Here is a 23984-nt window from a genome sequence, read left to right on the forward strand (position 1 = left end):
TGGCTTCGCCCGCTCTTGATGCAGTACTTCCCCAATAAGACGCCGCGTATGTCACAGAATGAGCGAGGCAGTGATAGGGATAAGTGCTGCAAATTTAACTTTGAGAAAACCGGACGAAAAGCGGAAGCGCACGATCCACGACTGTCTTTCTGGCTTTCTCTTTCCATTGACAGCTTGAGGAACAGCAGATAACGTACTCAATCAATTTTCAGTGCGCACCAAGCATCATCACCGTCCACATCATCAGGAACAGGCGTGGATGACATGCACCGTTCAAGCCCCGCAGACTTCTCGCGCTTAGCAAGCGCTTCGTTCCTTTCAAGTGAATCGACCCATGGCTTGTCAACACGACATCCTCCTCTTGTCTGCACTTCAGTCTGCTGCATCACGATGGGTCGTAGTCAATCGTACATTCAACCTCGTTATAAGGACTCGCATGCAGCCGTTCTAAACCCGCTCGGTGCGTTACATTGTTTATACTATATTGTCATCATACCGATTTCCAATTTGGACAAAAGTACATACGTAGTAAAATATTTTTTCTTCGTGAGCGATATACGTCGTGCGACAATTACACAACACACCTTTATGGCTAAAGCCCGGTTTGAAAAGCTCTTCTCAGATGTCGGACTTACAATGTCTGATTAAGTCGCATTTTGACGCGCTTCATCTTGAACAGTACAAACGTACGTGCACGCATATAACTGGCCAGAGCCGCTGCCGCTTATCAGCTGGCAGCCGCGCCATTAGTCCTTTCAACACTGGCCGCGAGTCTGGTCGGGAGGCTGGCGCGCGCTGGCGACGGCGCGAGTCACGCCATCCGAACGCTCACTGCGCCACCTGACTGCTCACCGGGCCACCCGGCCGCTCACCGCACCACCCGGCCGCTCACCGCGCCACCTGGCCGCCCGCTGCGCCACCTGCCCACAACTCAGCAGGTCAGCGCCATCTGGGACGAAGCATCACCTGCCACGTCCGGGCGCGGCGCTGAACGCACTCCATCCGTCGCTGCCGCGGACTGCACATGTGGAAGGATCTATCTGCATCTATGCTACTTCTCCCATACCCACGCATTCTTCGACCTCGATGAAGACAGAGGGTTCCACTGGGCCGCCTTGTCAGGGATTGCACGTGCGGCCCTTTGTGACGCTAAGTGACGCACGCCCCTGGCGGGCTAAAGGGCGTTTGGTTGCCCCGCCTGGCTGAGCGTACACATGTATGCTGGCGGGCCCGAGTGTGAGCACAGGCGCCAGGTCTGGTCGCTGAGCAGCCGGCCAGGTGATATGTGCAGAGCCCGAGTGTGAGCACAGGCGCCAGGTCTGGTCGCTGAGCAGGCGGTCAGGTGATATGTGCAGAGCCCGAGTGTGGGTACAGGCGCCAGGTCTGGTCGCTGAGCAGGCGGTCAGGTGTTCTGCGCTGAGCCCGAGTGTGAGTACAGGCGCCAGGTCTGGCTGCTGAGCAGACGGCCAGGTGATCTGCGTTGAGCCGATGCTGTGCAGGGGGTTTGCGAACGCTCAGACCACAACTACATCTAGATACACTTCTTTGCCGTGGAAGTAACTGTAGGAGTTGTCGAACTCAAGTATATCTGGAAAGACAATGATTCATTCAGTTTATGAAAACAATAATTTGAGGATATCCACATGGAACTGGGTTGACCAGTTCAGGCATGGAAGAATCATTACGATGCTCAACATTTGCAACATTAACTAACCCGAAACATCATGGAGGCAGCACCACGCATGACAAAATGTCACAAAATGTCCCGGTCAGTCACCGAATGTCACAAAGACAGCAGCACAAATGTGACCTGATAAATACAAAAGAGTCTTTCGAGCACATTTCACCAGGTCATCTTAGAAAGATGAAAGTTGAGCACGGTTGCCTACTAATAGATCGAGGGTTGAACTGCATCGCCGCACTTTATCCACTATTAATTGGCAGAAAATATTTGATCACCGCGCCACTCAAAAGAAGCACCCAACTTACAGACTCCAGGATCCGAGCAGACGAGTTTGCCAGACTCCACCACCAGATGGCTGTAGACTCGCTCCTTGATCACCAGCTCGTCATTCCCTGCGTTAGATTCACGGTACACCCCGAACAGGATGTCGTAGCCTTTCGTGCAGAATCGCCAGCTGCGGAAGGCGGACAGTTGTACAGCAGTACTCTCGTGTATATGCAGGTCGGTTTGTCACGACGCGGCGCACCCGTGTTGTTTACATGTCTTTCTTTCGATGTGTTCGCAGATACCTAGCATCGGGAGCTCAGAACGATGCGCGCTTGACACCCGCTCGGCTCTCGCAGCGAATGATTCCAACGCCACTATTATATTAGAATGCTAGATGGATTATAAAAATTATTCAAAATCGTCAACAGAGCACAATCGTAACCCCTTGCGCTCTTCCAGCTGAAACTTATCAATCAAAACCACATGGGTGCTGTTTTGCTCCAACGGTCTGGACGCCGCAGAAGCTTTACTACTGGCACCGTCACCAAAACTGGACTCCAAACTGGACTGATAACTACTAGATTGCTAAACTAAACTGCTGAGCTGAAAAGGTCCAGTCAAAGCTAGTAAATTTAAAATTAAGTTTGTTGAGCTAAAGTTAAGTAAGGTGTTAAGTGCATATGAGAGGAATATTATGAATATAGGTGGGACAGCAGTAATAGCCTTATTGCTCGTAGAAAAAGCAGGAGACTGGAGAGATAGGTTCGTTGATATTTCGGCAACATGCCTTCATCAAAACCAATATCAGCAATGACGATATCGAATCTTTATCGAAACGAATATCACTACTGATATTCGTTTCAATAAAAGCACATCACCGAAATATTGACGCATCTAACTCTCCAGTCTTCTGTGTTTCTTCGAAGAAAGAGACTATCATTACCGTCTCACGTAAAAGTTAAAGTTAGTAAAGGAAAAAATAGTTCAGTCGAGAATGTTGTTAAGTTAGTTAAAGTAATCTCTTAAAGGTGCTCATACGCGCAGTTTAACAGAGGTGTTGAGCAGAGAGTAAGGGGATTGCCCCCCGCCCGCGTCCCCCCTTGAATTTCGCATGTGCGAACTTCAACCATGACGCGACTTCCACAATACAGGTCCATAGAAACCCATGAATACAGGAAAGAGGAATTAGTATGCTTGAGACAAACTTTGGCATGGTAAAGTAAAACTATTTGGCATGCTTGTGAATGTTGTGAAATGTTTCAACCGCCTTCAGCCGCTTAACCGCCTGTAAAACTCATTTATGTATAGAATTAATAAACCCAGCAGGACAGTTCATATCAAATTCAAACATTGATGCAAATGAGAGGAGAAGCACCTTTTCCCCATCCCCCCCCCCCCCCCCCCGGCGCACTCCTGCGCCATTACACCGCGTGAACTTTCGTGGTTGAAGGACGAATGATATCGCTATCTTTCCACTCGACCACCGGAGTTCACCATACGTTTGATGAGAAATTTACCGCGGTACTCGTAAGATAGCGGGCGTGCAGCTGCGCAGTAGAGCGATTCCACGGTCGATAAAAACACGCTGCCAAGCGGGAATTACGTCGCGCGGAGACAGAGCGAGCGGGAATTGCCTTGGACGGCATTTCGGCTAAGCAGCAGCAAAAAGTGTATAGCTGAACACTTTGTTGCGCTGTCAGTGAGTGAGTCTAGTTCTATATTGCCGCTCGCAGAGAAGAGCGCAGCAATGCTTGCTGACAGTGATCATATTCCTGGAAAATTAGCGGTGAGACACTGGCCGAAAATAATAGGAGCTTTGGGAATGGGATAATCCTAAACAGATGCAGCAAAGCAAAACTTTTTGTTCGCAATGGTTTATGACGTTATGTTTTATGGAACGAACGGCAAAAGTATTGCTCCGAAAAGCGACTTTGCAGCGTGAGCAAATCCCGAAAAACGAACACTGGCACTTTTGTGCTGTATCCGGGCCTCGCGCTTCGGACTGAAACGCTGCCAGAATGGATGTGCGGCTACCACGCTTGTCTCTCACACGGCCCATGCCTTGATGATTTTTTTAAAACTTCGAAATATAGCTTAAACAGACGTATCATGTTGACACGGAAGTTACTGAGTGAATTAGAAGAATGTGCCATCGCATCCTTGTAGGATATGAGACAAAACCTTTTCAGTAAACTAAATATTTTCCATCTTTAATCTATGCAACTGTCATCCACCTGGTTCTTCCAACCTACGATCGGATCACCCAACATGGGCGGAATATCACACCATTCCGACCGGCAGTGGCAGCAGGCTGGCGCAGACAAAGAGTAACGAAAAGCAACGGGGTAGCCAGGCACTACAATAACTATATCACAAGAGTTTTGCAACAGGCTTTCGCGACATGGGTTGAAAGATATTGCGGAAGCAGCCACTGTTCTGAATACTAAATCCACGGAAGATGACGGGCTAGTGAGGTTCAACAGCACCATACGTAATAAAATAGCGTGCAGTATCGCGAAGTGGACTCAAATATTTTTCGCTGTTTTGTTTGTTTATTTTAGACGCTTACTGACCAAAATTTTCGCAGCAATGATGTCAATGGACTCGCTTACTTCCACTTCATTCCACACTGGTTGCACTTAAAGGTGAAGCCTACCATTCAATGCGCGCCACTGCTGACTGCGAAAGCCAATGTTCTGCACGTTCGGCATGGCGAATGCATTCTTCTGCTTTCTAAACCGCACATCTGCAATGTTCAAAATATTATCGACCGCAGATGGCACGAGCCACGAAGCTTGTCACCCTTGTCTCAATCCGCGTAAGTAATCGTACAGATGCTGTTGGCGGCCTTATGTAAAGGCAGAGGATAGCCAAAGCGAGGTTGCGCGTGAGCAGAAATGCCTCCTTATGAGGGCATGCGCAATACGCTGGGTGTTGTTGGAAGAGATTGTGGCTCCCATGAAATATTCCAATTTATATTTTCTTGCTTTGAACGGCAAATCGTGTCAAAACGCAACTTTATAATCCCGCTGTGTCCCAAATAGCTCCCACACGGGCCCTTTAGCGGCTTGTCTTTGACTGATGGCGTACTTACCTCTCACAACGATCACGCTCAGGCCCACAACTTTTCGAAGTTATTGCAGCGTTAAGTGGAAATGCCGGGAAAAAGACGAAAACCGAATGTGTCTTGACATTATGCCGCCAATTTCGCCACATTTGACCTAAAACTGATTTTCTGGCACCGTTTCTTGTTTAAGAAGACAAGCATTCACCATGGGTACCTGATCTGCGTCTTGGGCTTGGCGACATCGATTCTGTACTCTTTCTTGCCGGCTCTGCGCACATGCAGTTTGCGGCCATGGGCTGCCAGTTTTTCCATTTCGTGAGGGTCCTGGAAGAAGCTCGACGGCACCTCGCCGCCTATGCACACCTGTTGGAGGTATTATTCTCAGAAAACAGGGCCGGACGTGCTCAGACAAATCGTCACAAACATTGCACCAGATTTTACATGAACCTCATGACACTTGGCCTCTAAGCATGGATTGTGCAAACGAAGATGCTAGGCGTGGAACTGAGTAGGTCTTTTTTGGCGTGCTGATAAGTCACACTCAGCGGGCATGGGCGGGCGCTCGCCGAAATTGCTGCTTTTGCATGCATCTCATCCAATAAATCGTTGTGCGATGGCCTTGACCAGCGTTGCCTCACCGTCGGCCGGTTGTGCGGGTTCCCATCGGGTCCGATCAGTGAGCCGCCCCAGTGCTTTGGCAGCTGGTCTGGCTCCACCAGCTCCAGCAGCCGCTGCTGCCAGCCAGTATGTCCGAATATCTGTATCTTGCTCTGCGTGGTGCCACGTAGCAGCGGCCGGATCATCGACCAGGCCAGTGTGAACACTGGCGGTGCTGCAGATGAAAACAGTATTGACCGGGCCAGTGTGAACACTGGCGGCGCTGCAGATGAAAACAGTATCCACCAGGCCTGTGCGAACACTGGCGGCGCTGCAGATGAAAACAAGTATCGACCAGGCCAGTGTGCACACTGGCGGCGCTGCAGATGAAAACAGTATCGACCAGGCCTGTGTGAACACTGGCGGCGCTACAGATGTCACACGGTCAGGGAGGGGGGGGGGGGGAGCTACTCTGCTGCCATAGAGCTCACAGGGTTGGAAAGTGAGTGCAGGCGGTGCTACAGAGAGCACGGGGTCGGAGGCTCAGGGAGTGAACAGCACTGATGCCATAGAGGTCACAGGGTTGGAACTGAGCGCGGGCGGCGCAAAGGAGGTAACACGGTCAGAGAGTGAACTATGCCGACATCATAGAGGTCACGGGGATGGAGCGCGGGCGATGGTGGCGCGGCAGAAGTCGCAGGATCATTGGGTATATGCTCTGAAATTCAGTCCTGACTGTGCTCTGACAAATGAAATCGTCTGCCAGACCCATAATAGGACGTGCACGGCCGAGCACACTGGCATAACGTCGATGGACAGGGCAAAACAGCGAGGCTCACTGCCAAAGCCTTGGACACCGAATTCATGCCAGCCGATGACTGCTCCTACATACTTGGGAAAAACGTTCCACCCTTTTAAAGATTTTCTCCGGACCCGTTGAATGGATGGATTTCTGGGGTCAGAGCTCACGCTAAGCAGTGCTTGTTGTGTGGGCCCTGACCCCTACCACCCGATCGCGCAATTCCACATGTCCACGGCAGAATTCGGCGGTGAAAGCTTAACGTGCCACAATGCTCGGCACGCTTGCTCCTTTGAGGGAGCAAGCGAGCCTCCCTCCTTGTTTCGGAATTGGGGGCTTTTCGACGTTAGGTGACAGGCATTCACATACCACTTGTGACTTCCAGTGACCTCGTAAAACAATTTATCCCCGTTATATACGAGCTTGTTACCATCAATTGGTTATGAAGCTCACGACTCCCTACGCCTGCGATTTTGCGATCTATATCTAAGCTCTGGATGCCCACTCATTTGGCACCATGCTTACCATTTATCACCATGCAAACTCCCAAGCCTTCGGGATAGTTTGCTTCCATGATCCTCGTCATTTCGAGGAATAATTCAAAACCTGTGAACGGAGACCGTATTACGGCAAACGTGCTAAACAGGTTGTAATCAGTACCATGGGCCACTAACCCCACATGAATATGCTGTGGTGAGTAGCGAGGTGAAACCCCGTGTGTTGGGATAATGACGAAATCCATTCGCAAGCTGGTTACAAAGTGTGACTACACTGTCTGAGCGATAACACAGAATACTTAACCGCTACACCCTGTTCGTGGAGGTCGTAACAATGAACGGTGTAAGTTACGGACTATTCTCCTGCGGCCATGCACCAACTGCACCCCGATTCCGTGCTGTGGCTGATTTGTTCTCCGTTCTGCGCATTCACGATAACTAAATCGCTAGTGAACGGCTTAGCGATGTTTGTCACAAAACGCCGCCACGATTGTAGAATACACGTCATTGTGTGGTGCTTCATAATCACCGCAGATACATCACCGCTGAGAAAGTGGCTAACCGAGAAAGAGCCCGTCAACCGTGCTGTTGTATCGCCGTCCTGCTCCGAATCAGCAGGAGAGATCACGACGCATGTGGCTATCGCAATTACAAGCGTCGCCAAACAACATTTCGCGACTCGTCTGTGTGCTGTCGCGCCGCGCCGCCCACCTTCTTTGTACGCCACCTGAGCCACGCTCAGACCCTCCAGGTCGAACAGCAGCAGGAACTGATTGACGGGCACGCCCGTCTCCCGGGAGATGTTCAGCACGTGCCGGCCGCCCGTCTCGAAGCAGTAGAGCCTGCGGTAGACCCAGTGACGTCACAGTCCAGCGGCGGAGAGAAGCGCCCTCTCATCGCAGAGGCCGCAGTCGACGGCTGTTTACGTTACAAGCGCCTGACTGGCTGGCGCACTGAAGCCGGCATTACCGTTGACATGTGATGAGAAGGTCGCCTCACATATTGTGCCGCTCAATTGGAATGTTACCTTAACGCAACGGGATAACAATAGTGAAAACCTTGCCCTGTGGACGTTTTCTGCTAACTTCACTACTGTTGTTTTGTTAACTTCACGAAGGTGTCCCAGAGCAGACCAGAAACTAAAAAAGCCAGAACCTCAAGAAAACCGGAATTGCATAGCTGCCATCAAACTGCATCCGGTGCGTGTAAATGAGCACCTGTGAACGTGACATTTGGCTGTTTGAATCTGGTCATGGGGATCAAATTAGCCCTCTTCGATCACTCCTGTTATCTCAAGTACTTACCATCCTACCACAATGTGTAATACGGCGTTGGATAGCTATTGAAAAATAAGTTGCCCGATGGGCGCTATAGGCCATCAACAGGTATGACCTGTGACGTTATGCCAGATCAGAGAGGTGAAAGCTAGGTTTGTGTTGTTTGACCTGTGGCGTTATGCCAGGTCGGTGGGGTGAAGGTTGTATTGTTTGACCCGTGATGCTATGGCAGGTCAGTGGGGTAAACGCTAGTGTTGTGTAGGTGCGTCCGTGCATTAAATAACTAAACAAGCCACATGCTGAGGAAGATGGCGTTAGAAAGCCCTTTCAAAGCTGTAAGATAAAGGTTTGCTATGTAAAGGTTTGAACTGCATGTCTTTATAACGATTGAATCTGAAGCCTTTGAATCAAAAGTCAAAGGTCAGGTTTAACGTAACTGGGTCTTGCAATTTGCAAAAGCAGCCTGAACGACAGGAGTGCACCACAGTGAAACAAAATCAAACACGTCGGTCTGTAGAAGTCTTGATAATATTTCCTTAGAGAACTATGCGTTACTTGTCCTTTTTGAGCAAAATGTGACCGATCTGTTTATAAAAGAGGACATAAGCTATAAACGATTAAGCTCATAAGCTTCAAGTTTTTGCGTGCGTAAAATATGTAAAATATTCTCCATTCCAAATATGTTTCGGAGAAAACCGTTGGGGCGAGAGCCCATTGTAGGGAGAGAGTTGAAACCAGTGCAATGAGCAACTGAAAGTGCAAGTGGATCCAAAATGGCGTTCCCAAGCTGTGTGAGTCTTTTCATCCTCGACAAAAGAATGAGCGATGTTAGTTGTCGTCTAAGCGCTGACTTACGCAAACTTAATGAAGTCCGTCTTCCTACACGAACGGATCAGGCCCCGGATGTCGAACTGTCCCAAGCAGCCGATAAACACTGAGGGCAACACGCGGCCGGCCTCAGTCGATAAACACTGAGAGCAGCAAACAGCCCGCCTCAGTCAATCGATAAACACTGGGGCAACACGCAGTCGGCCTCAGCCAGCCGAAACAAACGCAGACAACACACCGTTAGCCCCAGCAGACGAATAAGCAGTACGAGTGCCGACAACGCATATGAGAGATTGCTCAGGCGGTTCACGCCGCCAGCAGCGCATTGCTGGATCGACAAACGGTGCCGGCAACACTAGCTGAGCTCAGTCAGCTGATAAACTCTACGGTAAACGCAGCATCGGACTGATGGGAAGCGACCGCAGCGCATCACAGATCGCAGTCATACCCTCAGTAGGCTGTAACGTGCAGGTGCGAGGATTGCGGGCGACGCACTACCGGTCCGGGTAAGCCGATTAACAGTGCAGGCAACACGCCGCCGGGATCAGTTAGCTCATGAGCGCCGCGGTTAACACACGCACAGAACAGAGGCAGGCGGCCCAGCTAGCTGGGCCTGGCGCACGAGCAACACGCCAACGGACAGATCAACACTGTGGGCAGAGATTCATTTGGCTGATCAACACTGTGGGCAGAGAATCGTTTGGCTGATCAACACGGCGGGCAAGAATCATCTGGCTGATCAACGCCCCGGGAATTCAGTGGGTTTTGATAGTGGCTGTGGCCTCCATGTCCCGGCAGTCTGTCAAGGGGAGGTAGCGTGTCTAAAGAAAACCAAACGCACCACCACAAACTTACCAATGGGCTCAGTGGTCGCCGGGCATCTATCGAGCGGCCATTGTGGCAGGGACACTTCAGTGGAGGTTTCACACTGCTCTCGCTTTGGCCTTCCCTAATTTTGCGAATTCACAGTAAGCTTCGGAAACATCGTTCTGTCAGATTCGTCGGTACTTTATGGCAAGGCTATTACGTCGATTGTGTGTGTGTGTGTGTGTGTGTGTGTGTGTGGTGTGTGTGTGTGTGTGTGTGTGTGTGTGTGTGTGTGTGTGTGTGTGTGTGTGTGTGTGTGTGTGTGTGTGTGTGTGCGCGTGTGTGCGCGTGCGTGCGTGCGCGCGCGCGCGCGCGTGCGTGCGTGCGTGTGTGTGTGTGTAAAAGTGAGTGCTACAAAATTTAACCTCAGCAAGTTTTAAAACGAGCGTTGAATATCTCAGTTCTGCACGCATGCGTCGCATATATCATCGCAAAAAATATACTGAAGTGTGTTAGACGGCACATAGCAACACGACCCTCTCCGGCAACGGTTCCATTAAGAGGTGAGCGCAGTCAGCTCACGTGGCAGGCCGGCCTTGGACTTCCCATCGTAACCGCGCGGGAAGAACTCGAGGAGCGCCGCCGGCGGCTCCCACTCGTCTAGGATACGATTCACGCCGTGCCGCTCGCGCCACGCCATCGACTGAAACAGGGAGAGGAGGGTGTGTAACTAACAGCCAAACGGGGAGGGGGTGGGGAGCGTGTAACCAACAGTCAAACGGGACCCTACGGCCCGCTCTTTCAGTGCACCGGTTCACAGCTGTCCGAGGGCAGTGGTGAAATGCTCTGGCAACACTGGGCCACGCCGTCAGTATTCAGCCCTGCTGAAATCCACACAGATCGTCGAAGTTCACCCCCAAGGCGACAGCGGCGGCATTCTCGGCGGCCGTGGGGGCGCCGCCGCCCGGCGCCGCGGCCGGTCCGGCCGGCGCCGCGTGCGCCGGGCAGCGATGGGGCGGCCGCTAGGCGCCAGCCGAGAGCACGGCACGGCCGGCCAGCCGGCCGCCCTCTGTTTGGCCCTGACAGGGCGAGCGGCACTCCCGGATGCGCCTGCTGGGTTACCATGTCGCTCCGTCGACACGCCGTCAGTTATCGATGTCGCAAAAAGACGGAAAACACTCTGAGTCGAGCATACGGACGCAGCCAGCTCTGTGTGTGATACATACAAGCTCAACTGCTTGCGTAGGCATAAATGTTGTTCCTTTACTTTGTATTTCATAACCCTGTGGGCTGTTCTTCTTTGGATGGCCATGCAACATGGCTTTTATTTATGTATCACGTCGCATTAGCTTCATAACTTCTAGAATATTGCGGCCATTAAGCGTATGAAAAGGGGCCGGTGAGTAAGAGCGTGGTTGACAGTAGTTTATGTGAGGCATGTGAACCACTAGTGTTATTCTATCTAAAAGCACGTCGGCTTGTGTAAAAAATCTAGGCATATCTAACACGCACACTTGCCAGTAAGGTGCATCAATTCGTATTGAGGCGCGCATAGATAATACGACACGCGATTCAAGACCGCCGAATACATTAACGGCGGGCTCCGGGAGCAGCTCAGTTGGGTGAAACAGCGATGACCTTCTCGGCACGGAACCCGTCTGGCTCACGTCTGAACTGTGTCTCACTCGGCGTCGCAACCCAAGCACCTCTCCGTTCCACCGGTGGCATGGTAGACATACCGGGAATGCATTAGCGGCTGGCATTGTTTCCAAACGGACCTGCTGTCGGCATTATCGGCTGGTAATGTTTCTCCGGAGCCAATCTCAGCAAGCAGCAAAAAAACCCGCAAAAAACAGTGTTTACACGAGGGGCCAGACGTATTCCAGGGTACAGTTTACAGGGAACAGGGGCGTAGTTTTGCAAACAAGGTGGAGGCGGGTAGGCTGGGCTGGGAAAATGGTGAACCTACGGCGATAATAAATTAAAACGGGTTTCTCCGCGTCCACCTCCTTCTGGGGTCTGCCCCCCCCCCTCACCTCCCTCTTATACACATACGACTGCAAACGAAACTGCACTTGAGAGCGGAACGTGGAGGGCGATGAAGGTGCGCGTGAGAATTTGTTTGTGACCGCTTTCCTGTATCGGGAAGATTGTTTTTCAGTTGTGTTTTCGGTCCACGAGGAAATTTTACTAGGCACTTCACCTACCCTTTTAAACTTAACATGGCATGGAAACAAGCGGCGAAATATCAGCTATCCATGTTAGAACAACATCTATCGCATCATTTCATGAAGGTAGCAAGTGAACAAGTGAATATATAGCATTTAATACTCAGCAAGTGAATTTCCCTGCCTCACATAATGGCACCCCGAGCCCAAACTTAGAGGCCGTATTATCGGCACGTTATGTAGTGAAGTCGTCGGTGCTACGGCGGTCGGTAAAACGGTAATACATGACCACGGACACGCTGCACCTGTGATCTGTGATTGCTCATCGAAGAATGCTACTAGTGGCATGTGAAATCAGGACATGATGGCGTCCAAGCCTAGTTTCTTTCAGATTTTATTGTAATTTTCCAGAACGAGCTTGATGCAATCACTGGAGAAAAATAACTGAAAGAGAGCCCGACCCAGTTGTCAAATTGCCTCAATATCTGTTGATGTAAGGTGTGGCCTGCTCTATTTGGTCGCAAAATCAACAGCATTCCTTATACGTTTTACCCAAGACATTTGCTCCAGCTTGATCTCGGATGAACCAGCCAGAGCTGAGTTTTAAACTATGTAATCTTTATGCAGTTTCGTTTCGGCCTAATTGCCAGCGTTTCTTGAAGATCTACCTTGTCTACCCCCCTTCAAAATTTGGATAGCGTTATCAGACCCCCTCTAAGTCTACGATATTTCCGTGAATACAAATGCAATGAATTAAGCCTATCCTTGTATTCAAAGTTGCCAATCCCATCATTCATCGTAGTCACTTTTTACTGTACTCTCTCCAGACTATCTATAGTTTTTTGAAAGCATAGGGACTAAGCCTGTACACAATACTCTACGTGCGGTCCGACATAAACCAAATACAACTTTTGACAACATTCCTACTCCTGTAATGGACATTGCTCTTTCTAATTCCCAGAATCTAAAGTGCCTTGCTCCTAGCAGTTCTACCTTGCTTTTCGACCTTTAAATCCATTAAAATTATAACCCCCCCCCCCCCCCCCCCCCCAAGTCCTTTTCTTCCTCGATCTGGTCTAATTCTCAGTCTGCCATTGTATAACTAATGTATTCGCTCTCAGAACTACTTATATGCACCACTTTACCATTATTAAGATAAAATGGCATCTGTCACAGAGAATCCCATTTCACAAGTATCTCTTAGCCTAGTTCCACCTGGTCTGCATTTTTTGACGCCCCTATCAATTTAATGTCAGCGAATTTAAGCACCTTACTGTCTAATCCTAAAATCTAGTATATCTGGTTGGTACTACAGTAGCACTTGCCGGAACTATCATTATACATAGCTGGTTTCTGAGGTGTCACCAAGGTATGATTTTCAAATATGCCCCAAATACAGCACGCCCACTTTAATGAACGAAGAAATAAAAAAAGTTAAAGGACGTATGTTCTGAAAGAAGACGAGCCGTCATTTACTGACATTACCTTCATGCAAGGATTACAATCCATGACCTTGGAACCTCAAAACTCTAGTATGATATGTCTTTGTTAAAGAAGTTTGGGGGTTTTGAATGAAATCTCCCATTGTCCGGGGATGGCTGGAGTCTGTGCTTGCCAACACCATTATGAGCTTGTTTTCCCAGAAAAAGTAGGATATCTAGAGTTTGCCAGCAGTTGTTCAGCCTCATGAGGTACTTAACCCTAGAACATAAGTATTTCTGCGCTTTTCCGTCAGCCATTAGCCATCGACTAAAACACACACGACCGCCGAAAGTACTACTACTGCCTGCTCCCCGATGCCATAGACCCCATGCTAAAGCCAAGACAATTGCAGCGAATTGTTGCCTCGTGAGGCACAAGCCTCTCGCAAACAATGAGGGAACAATTGGAGATGTATTATCTGTTTACGTAACGCGCTAACAAATCATTTTCGTTGCGACACCCCACTAAGACGGGCGTAGGTTGGTAAACGCTGTACGCGACAGCGGCCGGAGTTTAACGTCGAATGAAACGTCAGGTGCTGCTTTTGGGTCGGGAAGTGATGAATATTTGTTACGAATGCAAAGTATGGGAATATTCAGAGGGGACACATAAAACAATGCGGAGGCTACATCATTGTGTTATCATGATGAGCTGTCTGTAAGGCATCGGATGTTTCAAATGTATGTACCACATTTTAAATGCCGATAGCATCCACGCGTTTGAAGTAAAGCAATGGAATCAGCGTGTTATGCAAAAATATTAGATATAAGCTGCGTTATTTTGCAAGGGAAAAAAGTAAAAGAGCAATGATCTATCTAGAACACGTGCTCAATGTGCTTCCTTTTCGCTTAAAGCACACGTCGGCTCTGTGGATAGCCTCACGCACAAGCCTCACGTCTACCGACACATCCCCTTGACCTCGCCCAACAGCCTACCTGATTTTTATCCGTGAGCTCCCACAGACCCTTTGGTCTTAATCCGTATCGTGTGCTTTGAGATACCCCATGACAAGGAATCTGGGATGTTCGGGCCAGTGGGTGCACCGGCCGCCTGATGGTATCCTGGAGATAAAGCGGACGTCCAGATGCTGTCTCTTGGCCACTGCAGTAAGTTGCGAGCCGCGCGACCGGTGACCCCGTCTTGCTGGACCCAGTGCCGGTACACGAGAGCCGTGTGACGGGTGACCTCGTCTGGCTGAGCCCAGTGCCGGTACACAGAGCCGTGTGACCGGTGACCCCGTCTTGCTGGACCCAGTGCCGGTACACGAGAGCCGTGTGACGGGTGACCTCGTCTGGCTGAGCCCAGTGCCGGTACACGAGAGCCGTGTGACCGGTGACCCCGTCTTGCTGGACCCAGTGCCGGTACACGAGAGCCGTGTGACGGGTGACCGCGTCTGGCTGAGCCCAGTGCCGGTACACGAGAGCCGTGTGACCGGTGACCCCGTCTTGCTGGACCCAGTGCCGGTACACGAAAGCCGTGTGACCGGTGACCCCGTCTGACTGAGCCCAGTGCCGGTGCACGAGAGCCGTGTGACCGGTGACCCCGTCTGGCTGAGCCCAGTGCCGGTACACGAGAGCCGTGTGACCGGTGACCCCGTCTGGCTGAGCCCAGTGCCGGCGCACGGCGCACGGTGCAGCACGTGCGCGCTCTGCGCACTATATTATCAGCTATGTCAGTGATGACCCGTTTCAGGGTCACCCAGAAACAAATTCGGTACGGAGATGTAGCGCGCCGGGTTGACAGGTGGGGTCTCGCTCAGCGGTTCCTCGAAGACGAGGGAGCCGATCATGTCCTGCTCGTTGAGTGCTCACCAAGCAGCAGCATTAGGTGAATGACGCGCAGCCTCATGAACCTCGTGGGATGGGGCTTGACCCCAGAACTGATAGATCCGACGGCTAGCTCAGCCGTGCATGCATGTAGGTGATGTACACCTGGGCGACCCTGAAGTAGTCTGCGTGAAATAGTTTGCACATCTTTCCGGCTGTGTAGCTCAGGAAACTAGAGGGTTTTAAGTCTTAAAAGGAATGCTCTACATTTGAAGATATTGAAGGAACCATATATATATATATATATATATATATATATATATATATATATATATATATATATATATATGATAAATGCATGATGAAATAGCATCGTTTAAAACCTTTGTGTACTTTTGAGAAGAAAAGACCGCTCTGTAAAACGCAATTTCTCTGTTTAGCAAATATGCTCCTTGTTTGTTTGATTATGTCATCGTACCTTGCAAACATTGATTGAGAGCCAACTGGCGGCCGTAGTATCTGGAAATCGTGCGCACAAACGCCAGATATAAAGGACTCAACAATAACATTTTTTTTACCTTTATCGCCGCACGGCTAATGGGATGGTAGGATTTGAATAACCTTGTCATGGTGTTAAGGATGCCTGGGCAACCTTCGAAACAGTCTCCCGGAAATAATTTGTACATGTTCGCGGGCGTGTAGCTGAAAAAGTGGAGGATTTATGTTGTGAAAAGGAAAGGGATGTGAACTGCACCGAATGATCTTCAAGATGGCTATTGCAGTTCAAAACTCTCTACGAATGTGGAACACTCCTTAAAGAACAGTGCCGTGAACCACACCGAATGACCTTCAATGTGATTATTTCAATACAAAAGTTCATAAAAGTGTGGAACTCTTCCTTTAAACAACAAAAAATATGAGCCTAAGGGCTGGAGGCCGTCCCCCCCCCCCAAATTGGCTGCGCCCCTGGTGTCACGCATTCGCAGCCTTCCAGACAGAGCTGGTTGCAGGAATATGACGTAGTGTAAAACAGCATTTTAAAATTGTTTGGCAACATCTCCTTTGCCTTGGAAATGAGGCACTGCAAAAAGTTATAGTGATGCCTTGTATATTGCCCGCGACAAAAATTCCATGTGAAAACTTGCATCAAAAGTTCTACCACAAATGTCACTTGTTTTCTGAGCTGATTACATTTTAGAAGCTAAGGTAAATGTATAGCATGGAAGCCGAGGAGTTGTAACTACGTTTAAACCTACAGTCGTGCAAGCCTGCCGTACCCTATTATTCCTGAAAGACGTCTAGGTCTTATGTGTGGTTCCGGCTATGAGCTTTTAGGAAAAGTGTACTTTTAATTGGATTCATGCTGAGTTACGCTTAAGTAATAGTGATGCTGCTGGCGTTTTCTCCCTATTTGTATGAATTGTCTATCATGGTCTCAACGACAAAAACAAAAAGGAAAACATTCTGAGCTTGGGTCAGACAATATCTTAAAAATCACTTATTAAGAGAGCATACGTACATGTGGAATCTGCATCCAGGTGTAAAAGCGTCGCTTGTGGGGTAACCGGCTGAAGCCGGAAACATAACAATTTGACACCTTGTATTTGTAACAAGAGTTTCAGTTCATAACAAGCTATTAGCTCTGCAGCCATCTTTTAAAAACTATGTTGTGTTGGTCATGGTCCATAGTCAATCCTTTCAAACGTGATTTGATTTGATTTGATAGACTGGCACCAATTGGTGAGCCCCCTGGCGTTGACAAACGGACACAATTAGTGATGGGCAGCGATGACATCAGCTTTGATTCCACTCGCCCATTTTGACTGGGTCGGCCAATCGCGGGAGCCCAAACAGTCGCGATGCCGCATCAAATGCGGCATATCACGCCTGACCGACCCGTGACGGAGCTGCGTGGTACAGCAACAAATGGCAACGCCTCATCCGACGGCGTGCCGCGCTCGATCTCCATCCGGGAAATGAGACGGCGGACTGAGGCCGGACATGGGCGCCGCTGACAGCCGCCGTGTCATTGCCGGGAGAGGGGGAGGAGGGCGTGCCAGGGAGGGAGGGAGGAGTGGTGACAGTCTGTCATGCCGAGGCCCTAAATCTACTTGAGCCCCACTACGGAAGAACGAGATAGCATGCGGGCCAGGCCTTTGCGCGGCCGCGTCCCGGGCAGAGCAGTCCGCACTGAGGAGCGGTTGATCAAGCCACGGCTCAGCTCAATGGTGTATTCGCGGCGCACAAAGCGTGTTCCATTCTGTGGTGACGTCACGTAGAATCTTTCCCGGGCGTTTTCACAGCGCAACTCGTTTCCTGTTTACACTTTCGTGACTGTAGCGACAATAACTGCGCATGCAGAGACATGGGGTTTTTGTTCGCAGGCGCTATGAGTGTTCCTAAGATGGAAACGGCAAATAAGGTTCTTTCTACTGTATGAACTTATTTCCATCGCTCGCTACCGGTCCTGGGCACGCAAATTGACCTTTTTGTAACCGAATCGTTACGCCATTTCCATCTCACTCCGATCGAGTCGCAAGAAAAGATTCTGCGCGACCCGACAAAGATTCTACGTGATGTCACGTAGAATCTTTGTCGTCCGGTTCGCCGCGAACACCAAACGGTGCAAAATATATGGAGTATGATGTCATGAGCGACGTTATGAGCGTCGACAGTATATATTCTGTGCCGTTCGGGTCACTGCAAATGCACTCCAGGGCGTGTCTGACCCTGACCAGACTTATACGCGGGGTGAAAAGTAGAATACACATAAAGGTCTGGGATGAAGCAATTATTACATAGTTGGTAGCAATCTGGCTCGCTCACGGCTGTAGCTACCACAGAATACCATAATAAGACACCTTACATTAGCGAAGCAATGCGCTTTTCCCCTCAAAGGCCCTTGTGGCTTCCATCCCAGGGGAGGGGAACCCACCTACCTTTCTCATCATGTCCACTGCACAATCTAGGTCGAAGCTCCGAGCTGAAAGAAAACAACAACTAATATGAGAGGCGAAACGCAAGCACAAGCCGGTGAAATGAGAGTGATCCTTGCTACTTCGAAACAGAATGTGCACAACGTACCTGGATCAGGCGCGCCAGATTCGTAACGCGAGTGTTTTTATTACATAACCTTTCATGAACCCAGTCATCCCACTTGGAAGCACGATTACCCATGATTGTCCATCCGGGCAATTGCCACCATTAGCAAAATTCATTTTTCAACAATAATTGCCTCAGTGTTACCCACCAGCTGCCAAAATACTTCTCATCAGACGGTCAGCATATCACTGCCGCAATAATCCGCATGAGAAACTATGATCACTTATTTTGAAAAAAGTGCTTTTAGTGACTCTACAAGGATCCAGTCTAATCCACATAACACTGTTGGCTTCCGCGCGCATGAGGGAGAAATAAGATAGGACGTAATCTTGATCTTGTCAGCATCGCCGAGGCCTACTGATAACACATCACTACGAATCGATGAGAAACCCTCAGATATGTATGTTTTGTCCTTGACTAAAGGCCCAGCCCGATGATGCTGGTAAGCAAACTTGAAGTGAGATGGTGCTGCTGGTTTGACCCGACCTTTCACATCTCCGATTTCAGAATCATTTGCTTACTTTAGACTTTGACTGGCCAAGGTGACTTCCAGAACTATGTATCAACGTTGACAAGTTGTTCCTCGCGTTCCCGCGGACGATTTCTGCGAAGCTTCCAAAGGTGTCACACTCCCTTTCATTGCAAAGATCAAAGCAGACAAAGGCCATCTGTGAGTTTTCCCATGGCCGCTGCCCGCTTAAGCTGCCCATGCTGGAATAAGCAAGGCTCTGAATACACCCCCCTTCACATCCATGCACCTCTGATCAGCCAAACCCGGGCACTTCAGCCCGGTTATTCTATTTGCAGCAGCCTCCCGCCCATTTGATGTGCTCCCAGCGCCATATGACTTCAAATGGTGAGCAAATATCACATGCATACACATGTGCGTGACCGAGATACGCAAGCATGCTGACGCGAAAAGACGATATTTAGGAGGATTTAACATATGCATAACGTTAGCGTGCGTTGGAGACAAAATTAAACACTTACTTCGAGTTACCTATGTGGCATACTATACGCATACATAAGCACAGGCAACATGCCTATTAGGCAACGATTACGCTGCCTATGACAGTTGCGTTTTTGTGATAAATAAAGACAGACAAAAGCGATGGCAGTACCAGATGGACAGATTTTCTTGAAAGACGGCGGTGGACGGTATGACCAACAATTCAGAGCATTGGAGAGAACCCCTTCTAAGACGCGAAGAAGTGTGGGAAACGTGGTCACCTGGCGGCAACGGCTCAGCACGCTCCAGCGACGGCACTGTGCGACTGTTGGAGTACGGCAGCGGGGCGTGAGCCGTCAGCTGCCGACGGTAAGGCCGACTACTCACCGACCAGCCATGACAGGCAGGCCTGTGTCGCGGTGTGGCCGGTTACTCACCGACCAGCCATGACAGCAGGCCTGTGTCGCGGTGTGGGCCGGCTACTTACCGACCAGCCATGACAGCGGGCCTGTGTCGCGGTGTGGCCGGTTACTCACCGACCAGCCATGACAGCGGGCCTGTGTCGCGGTGTGGCCGACTACTCACCGACCAGCCATGACAGCAGGCTTGTGTCGCGGTGTGGCCGGCTACTCACCGACCAGCCATGACAGCGGGCCTGTGTCGCGGTGTGGCCGAACCACTCACCGACCAGCCATGACAGCAGGTCTGTGTCGCGGTAGGGGCCGACTACTTACCGCCCAGCTATGGCAGCAGGTTTACGTCGCGGTGAGGCCGGCCACTTACCGACCAGCTATGGCAGCACGTTTATGTCGCGGTGTGGCCGGCGACTTACCGACCAGCCACGACAACAGGTCTATGTCGCGGTTGTAGGGAGTGCTGTCACAGACGTCGAGCACGCGGGCCTTAAACTGAAACATACCGACGCACTGTCATCATGTGAGCGCTCACCTGAGGGCTTCAACGCTTCTCTTCACAATGAGTAGGCCACAAGAAAGCTCAACACGATAAATGCATAGACATCACCACCTTTCAACACAACATCGCTGCTCTCTGACTGACTTTCTGACTTTTGACAGGAGACGAAGTCGCAAAACAATAAAAAAGACACTTGAATACAAAGGAATGATGGATAATGCGCTCCATAACTGGCGTTCCTGTAAATGAGCATCGCTATGCCGATTCCCCACGCGTCCTCCGCTGCACCCCGGTAAGGCAGGGAGTCACGGAGGCTGGGGAGGGGAGCAGGGGCTGACCGCTGCACCCCGGTAAGGCAGGGAGTCACGGAGGCTGGGGAGGGGAGCAGGGGCTGACCGCTGCACCCCGGTAAGGCAGGGAGTCACCAGGGCTGGGGAGGGGAGCAGGGGCTGACCGCTGTACCCCGGTAAGGCAGGGAGTCACGGAGGCTAGGAGGGGAGCAGGGGCTGACCGCTGCACCGCCGTAAGGCAGGGGATGCAGAGACTGGAGAGGGGAGCAGGGGCTGGCCGCTGCACCCCGGTAAGGCAGGGTGTCACGGAGGCTGGGAGGGGAGCAGGGGCTGACCGCTACAACCCGGTAATGCAGGAGATGCAGAAAACTGGAGAGGGAGCAGGGGCTGCCCGCTGCACCACCATAAGGCAGGGGTGTTGTGGGAGCTTGGGAGTGAGGTGGGGGGGGGGGGTGGGGGGGGGGGGGGTGCGGGCAGCACCCTGCCTCCTTGGTAAATGGCAAGAGGGGTTTTTGCTTTGTCACTCTCGTGGTGCTGCCCTGGGCGCCTGCCAGAGGCAGTATATGCCATGGGACCTCAAATACGAATGTTACGAGCCAAAAAAGAGGGAAGAAATGAATGGAAGGGGTCTCTTCAGGTTACATGAGTGAGATGGACTTCAAAAGGTACAGTTTAAGTTTTATGGTTTGACGTGTAGTACAGATTAAAAACAAGTGTCCAAGTGGCAAGAACAATTGTGACACGCTTAAAGATTTTCCTGCGACGCCCCGCTAAATGAAACAAGGCATTGCCTACGATATCTTATCGCCATTACCTCGGACAGGTAATCAAAATCCTTTCCATGGGGCCAAATGTCAGATTCATTCCAAAACCCTTCGAATTTGGGCAAAATTTCTGTAAATGAGTGTGTTAAGTGCCTTAAAATGTGATGCGTGATAGTTTGAAATCGTTCGCATGCATGAGTGGCGCAGTCCGCCCCCTCCTCTTCGACGATAGCGGACTCGCCCTCCCCGTACCCCCTCTCTATCGGTGACGCCATCCCTGTATGACGTACCCTACATATCGCAAGTGGGTAAGTGAAGGCCAGTGAAGGTTTCTCCGGCCATTCGAACTTGTTTGCGCCCACTCTGATTGTCCGCAAGACACTTGGCCTGTTCTTAACACAGTTCCAAATAATCAAGCGATTGATATCCAAGGTAGCCGGAACGGGCCAAGAAAAAGCTGCAGCGGCCAGTCGAGCGTACTTGGCGAGCTGTAGAACCGGCTAGCTTATCCCAATGTCCAGCTACGAATCCAAGGACCGTGGAAACCCAAAGAAGTTTGCTGCGCACCACGAAACGTTTCAAAGCTGTCCACCCAGACATTGCGTCATTGAAACGAGCTCAGATGTGTGCAGCACGATTTTGCAGGGAAGCGCGCGGAAGCCAGTTGAAGTGGAGTGGCACGCAGAATGCCAACCATGCAAAGCGTGCCCACATCCCAAGGCCTCGCGATGGTCTTGCTATCCTGTGTCCGTTGTGCAGCCTAGCAGGACGCATACCTTCCACATGCTGGCCAATTGGAGCAAAGGTTCTGTGTTATGCACGCCCTTGCTGCCCGTAGCTGGGGCTAATACTGAGCATGAAGCAATAAAATAAGTTATTTGGGACGTCGGCGCTTTTTAATGGCCAACACTCCTAACCCATCACACAAACATTTCTTACTGGCTCCAGGTCATTCGCACGTCACTAGCTCCATGTCACTCGCATTTCACTGGCTCCATGTCATTCGCATTTCACTGCCTCCGCGTGGCTAGTGGCACTTCACTGGCTCGGCGTCGTCGTTGACCGGCACTCCCTCCGATCCCCCGACTGACGGCCCCACTGCGCCGGCAACCGCAGCGCCACAGCCCCGAGTGGCCGGGCCGGTACTCAGCCTGTGTGACGACCCTCACTGACCCAGAGTCGGCCCGGCGCACCGGCCCCGACGTCCCGGCCCCGTCGCGGCAGTGAGATCGGCTGGCGGTATCGGTGCTGAATGCAGACCAGGTCGTCGTCAGGAGAAGGGCCACGTCCCAGCCGCTACACCAGCTCAAGAACAACAAACAGCTGCAGAGCTCACCGCGTCGTGACCAGCTGCAGCAGCTGCTGCAGGGGAGCGATCAGCGGACAGCTGCTGCAGCTGATATGAACATGTGACCAGCTACAGCAGCTGCTGCAGGGGAGCAGTCAGCGGACAGCTGTTCCCGCTGATCTGAACCTGATGTCGTGACCAGCCGCGGCAAGCTGCTGCAGGGGAGCGGTCAGCGGACAGCTGCTCCCGCTGACCTGAACCTGACGTGACCAGCTGCAGCAGCTGCTGCAGGGTAGCGGTCAGCGGACAGCTGCTGCTGTTGATCTGAGCACGACGCCTCCGTTTCGGCAGGTCTCAAGCGCCACGCATGGCATAAGCGAGTGACTCACATCCGCATGATCCCAGAGCCGGTTTCCTGCTTTCACGATTATCCCGCGAGGATTCCTGGAACAGTGTGCTTCGTAGGAACCTGTCCCGCCGCAAGCGAGTGTTAAAGTCGTGATGTGAAGCTAGTGCAGCTAAGCTAGTGAAGTTAGTGCTAGTTGACGCCCAAGCTTTTCATAGCCTCAAAGGCAAACAATGTTTAAAATATTGACATTACCCTGTTGCGCTCCTATTTGTGGCAATCTTATCACATAAAACGGCGCAGCTACCTCTCCACAAATAGGTCTCCGGTTAGTGGCATGGTTCATACATCCAGAATTGACAGCATGAAGGCAAATTCCTAAGCCGTTTGGGGCGTTCAAATAACCTCAGGCATCAATGCCACTGCACCAAACTGTGGGAAAGGCCTCAAACTGAAGAGATCGGCATGATTGCAACGCCCAGTGTGCCAGCAAAAAGCGACCACGCCACCCTTCTTGCGAAAACTCTACTTTTGCCTGAAATGAAAGCATATGTGAGGTACGCCGAGACCTCCAGATACAGCCACGGCCCGCATAGCGCTGCGGGACAAAAAACCCTGACGACATCGGAGGACTTGGGGTTCTAGACGACATAGTCTATGGATGGGTTGTGGTAGTCAGTCTGTCTGTCCTATGATGTTTGTGGGTGCGGATGAGGATGTGGATTGAGAAGTGGCGGAAATCGATTTTTGCAGTATTTCTGTATGTGTCCTTTAATATGTTGCTTATAAACTATCAAACTGCGTGCTAATTGCGCAAAGATGGTTAAAGGTGATATCCTTCTTAAATGGATGGAATGCCAGTATTGGTTTGCATGCAGCAGTGCTTATTGTGAAAACAAACGCAAATAGTACGCGGTAACCCATGCCAGCATGCCGCATTCACGTTAGCTGAGTCTTGCCACAAACGCTTTTGTTGCCATTGTGGAGAGCTGTGCTACTCGGTACTGACACTGGTGAGCGTCTCCACATCGACAAAATTATAATGCCGTCCTGATGTAACGTGCCCGCCGTGACTGCGGCGGGACCAGAGG

At 50.8% G+C, this 23984-nt stretch overlaps 1 protein-coding gene across 1 annotated transcript; it reads right to left on the bottom strand.

Annotated features, from left to right (window-relative positions):
- Positions 1-944: 944 nt before the first annotated feature.
- On the bottom strand, positions 945-20194 carry LOC119099494 (SEC14-like protein 2). Its single transcript, XM_037222651.1, has 10 exons — positions 20123-20194; positions 18179-18222; positions 10406-10526; positions 9044-9122; positions 7623-7753; positions 6940-7020; positions 5657-5850; positions 5233-5381; positions 1990-2138; positions 945-1588 (listed from the first exon to the last, which is right to left on the bottom strand). Exons 2-10 carry the CDS (start codon positions 18188-18190, stop codon positions 1515-1517), a joined length of 990 nt encoding a protein of 329 aa, XP_037078546.1. The 5' UTR covers positions 18191-18222; positions 20123-20194; the 3' UTR covers positions 945-1514.
- Positions 20195-23984: the final 3790 nt, after the last annotated feature.

The sequence above is a fragment of the Pollicipes pollicipes genome, unplaced genomic scaffold (assembly GCF_011947565.3).
Source record: "Pollicipes pollicipes isolate AB1234 unplaced genomic scaffold, Ppol_2.1 Scaffold_4740;HRSCAF=5597_pilon_pilon_pilon, whole genome shotgun sequence".
NCBI classification, from domain to species: Eukaryota; Metazoa; Arthropoda; class Thecostraca; order Pollicipedomorpha; family Pollicipedidae; genus Pollicipes; species Pollicipes pollicipes.

Coding starts and splice junctions, on each gene's coding strand:
- LOC119099494 (XM_037222651.1), bottom strand. Junction 5,382..5,656: donor ACCCGCACAACCGGCCGACG/GTGAGGCAACGC, acceptor TACCTCCAACAG/GTGTGCATAGGCGGCGAGGT. Junction 2,139..5,232: donor AAGCCCAAGACGCAGATCAG/GTACCCATGGTG, acceptor CGCCTTCCGCAG/CTGGCGATTCTGCACGAAAG.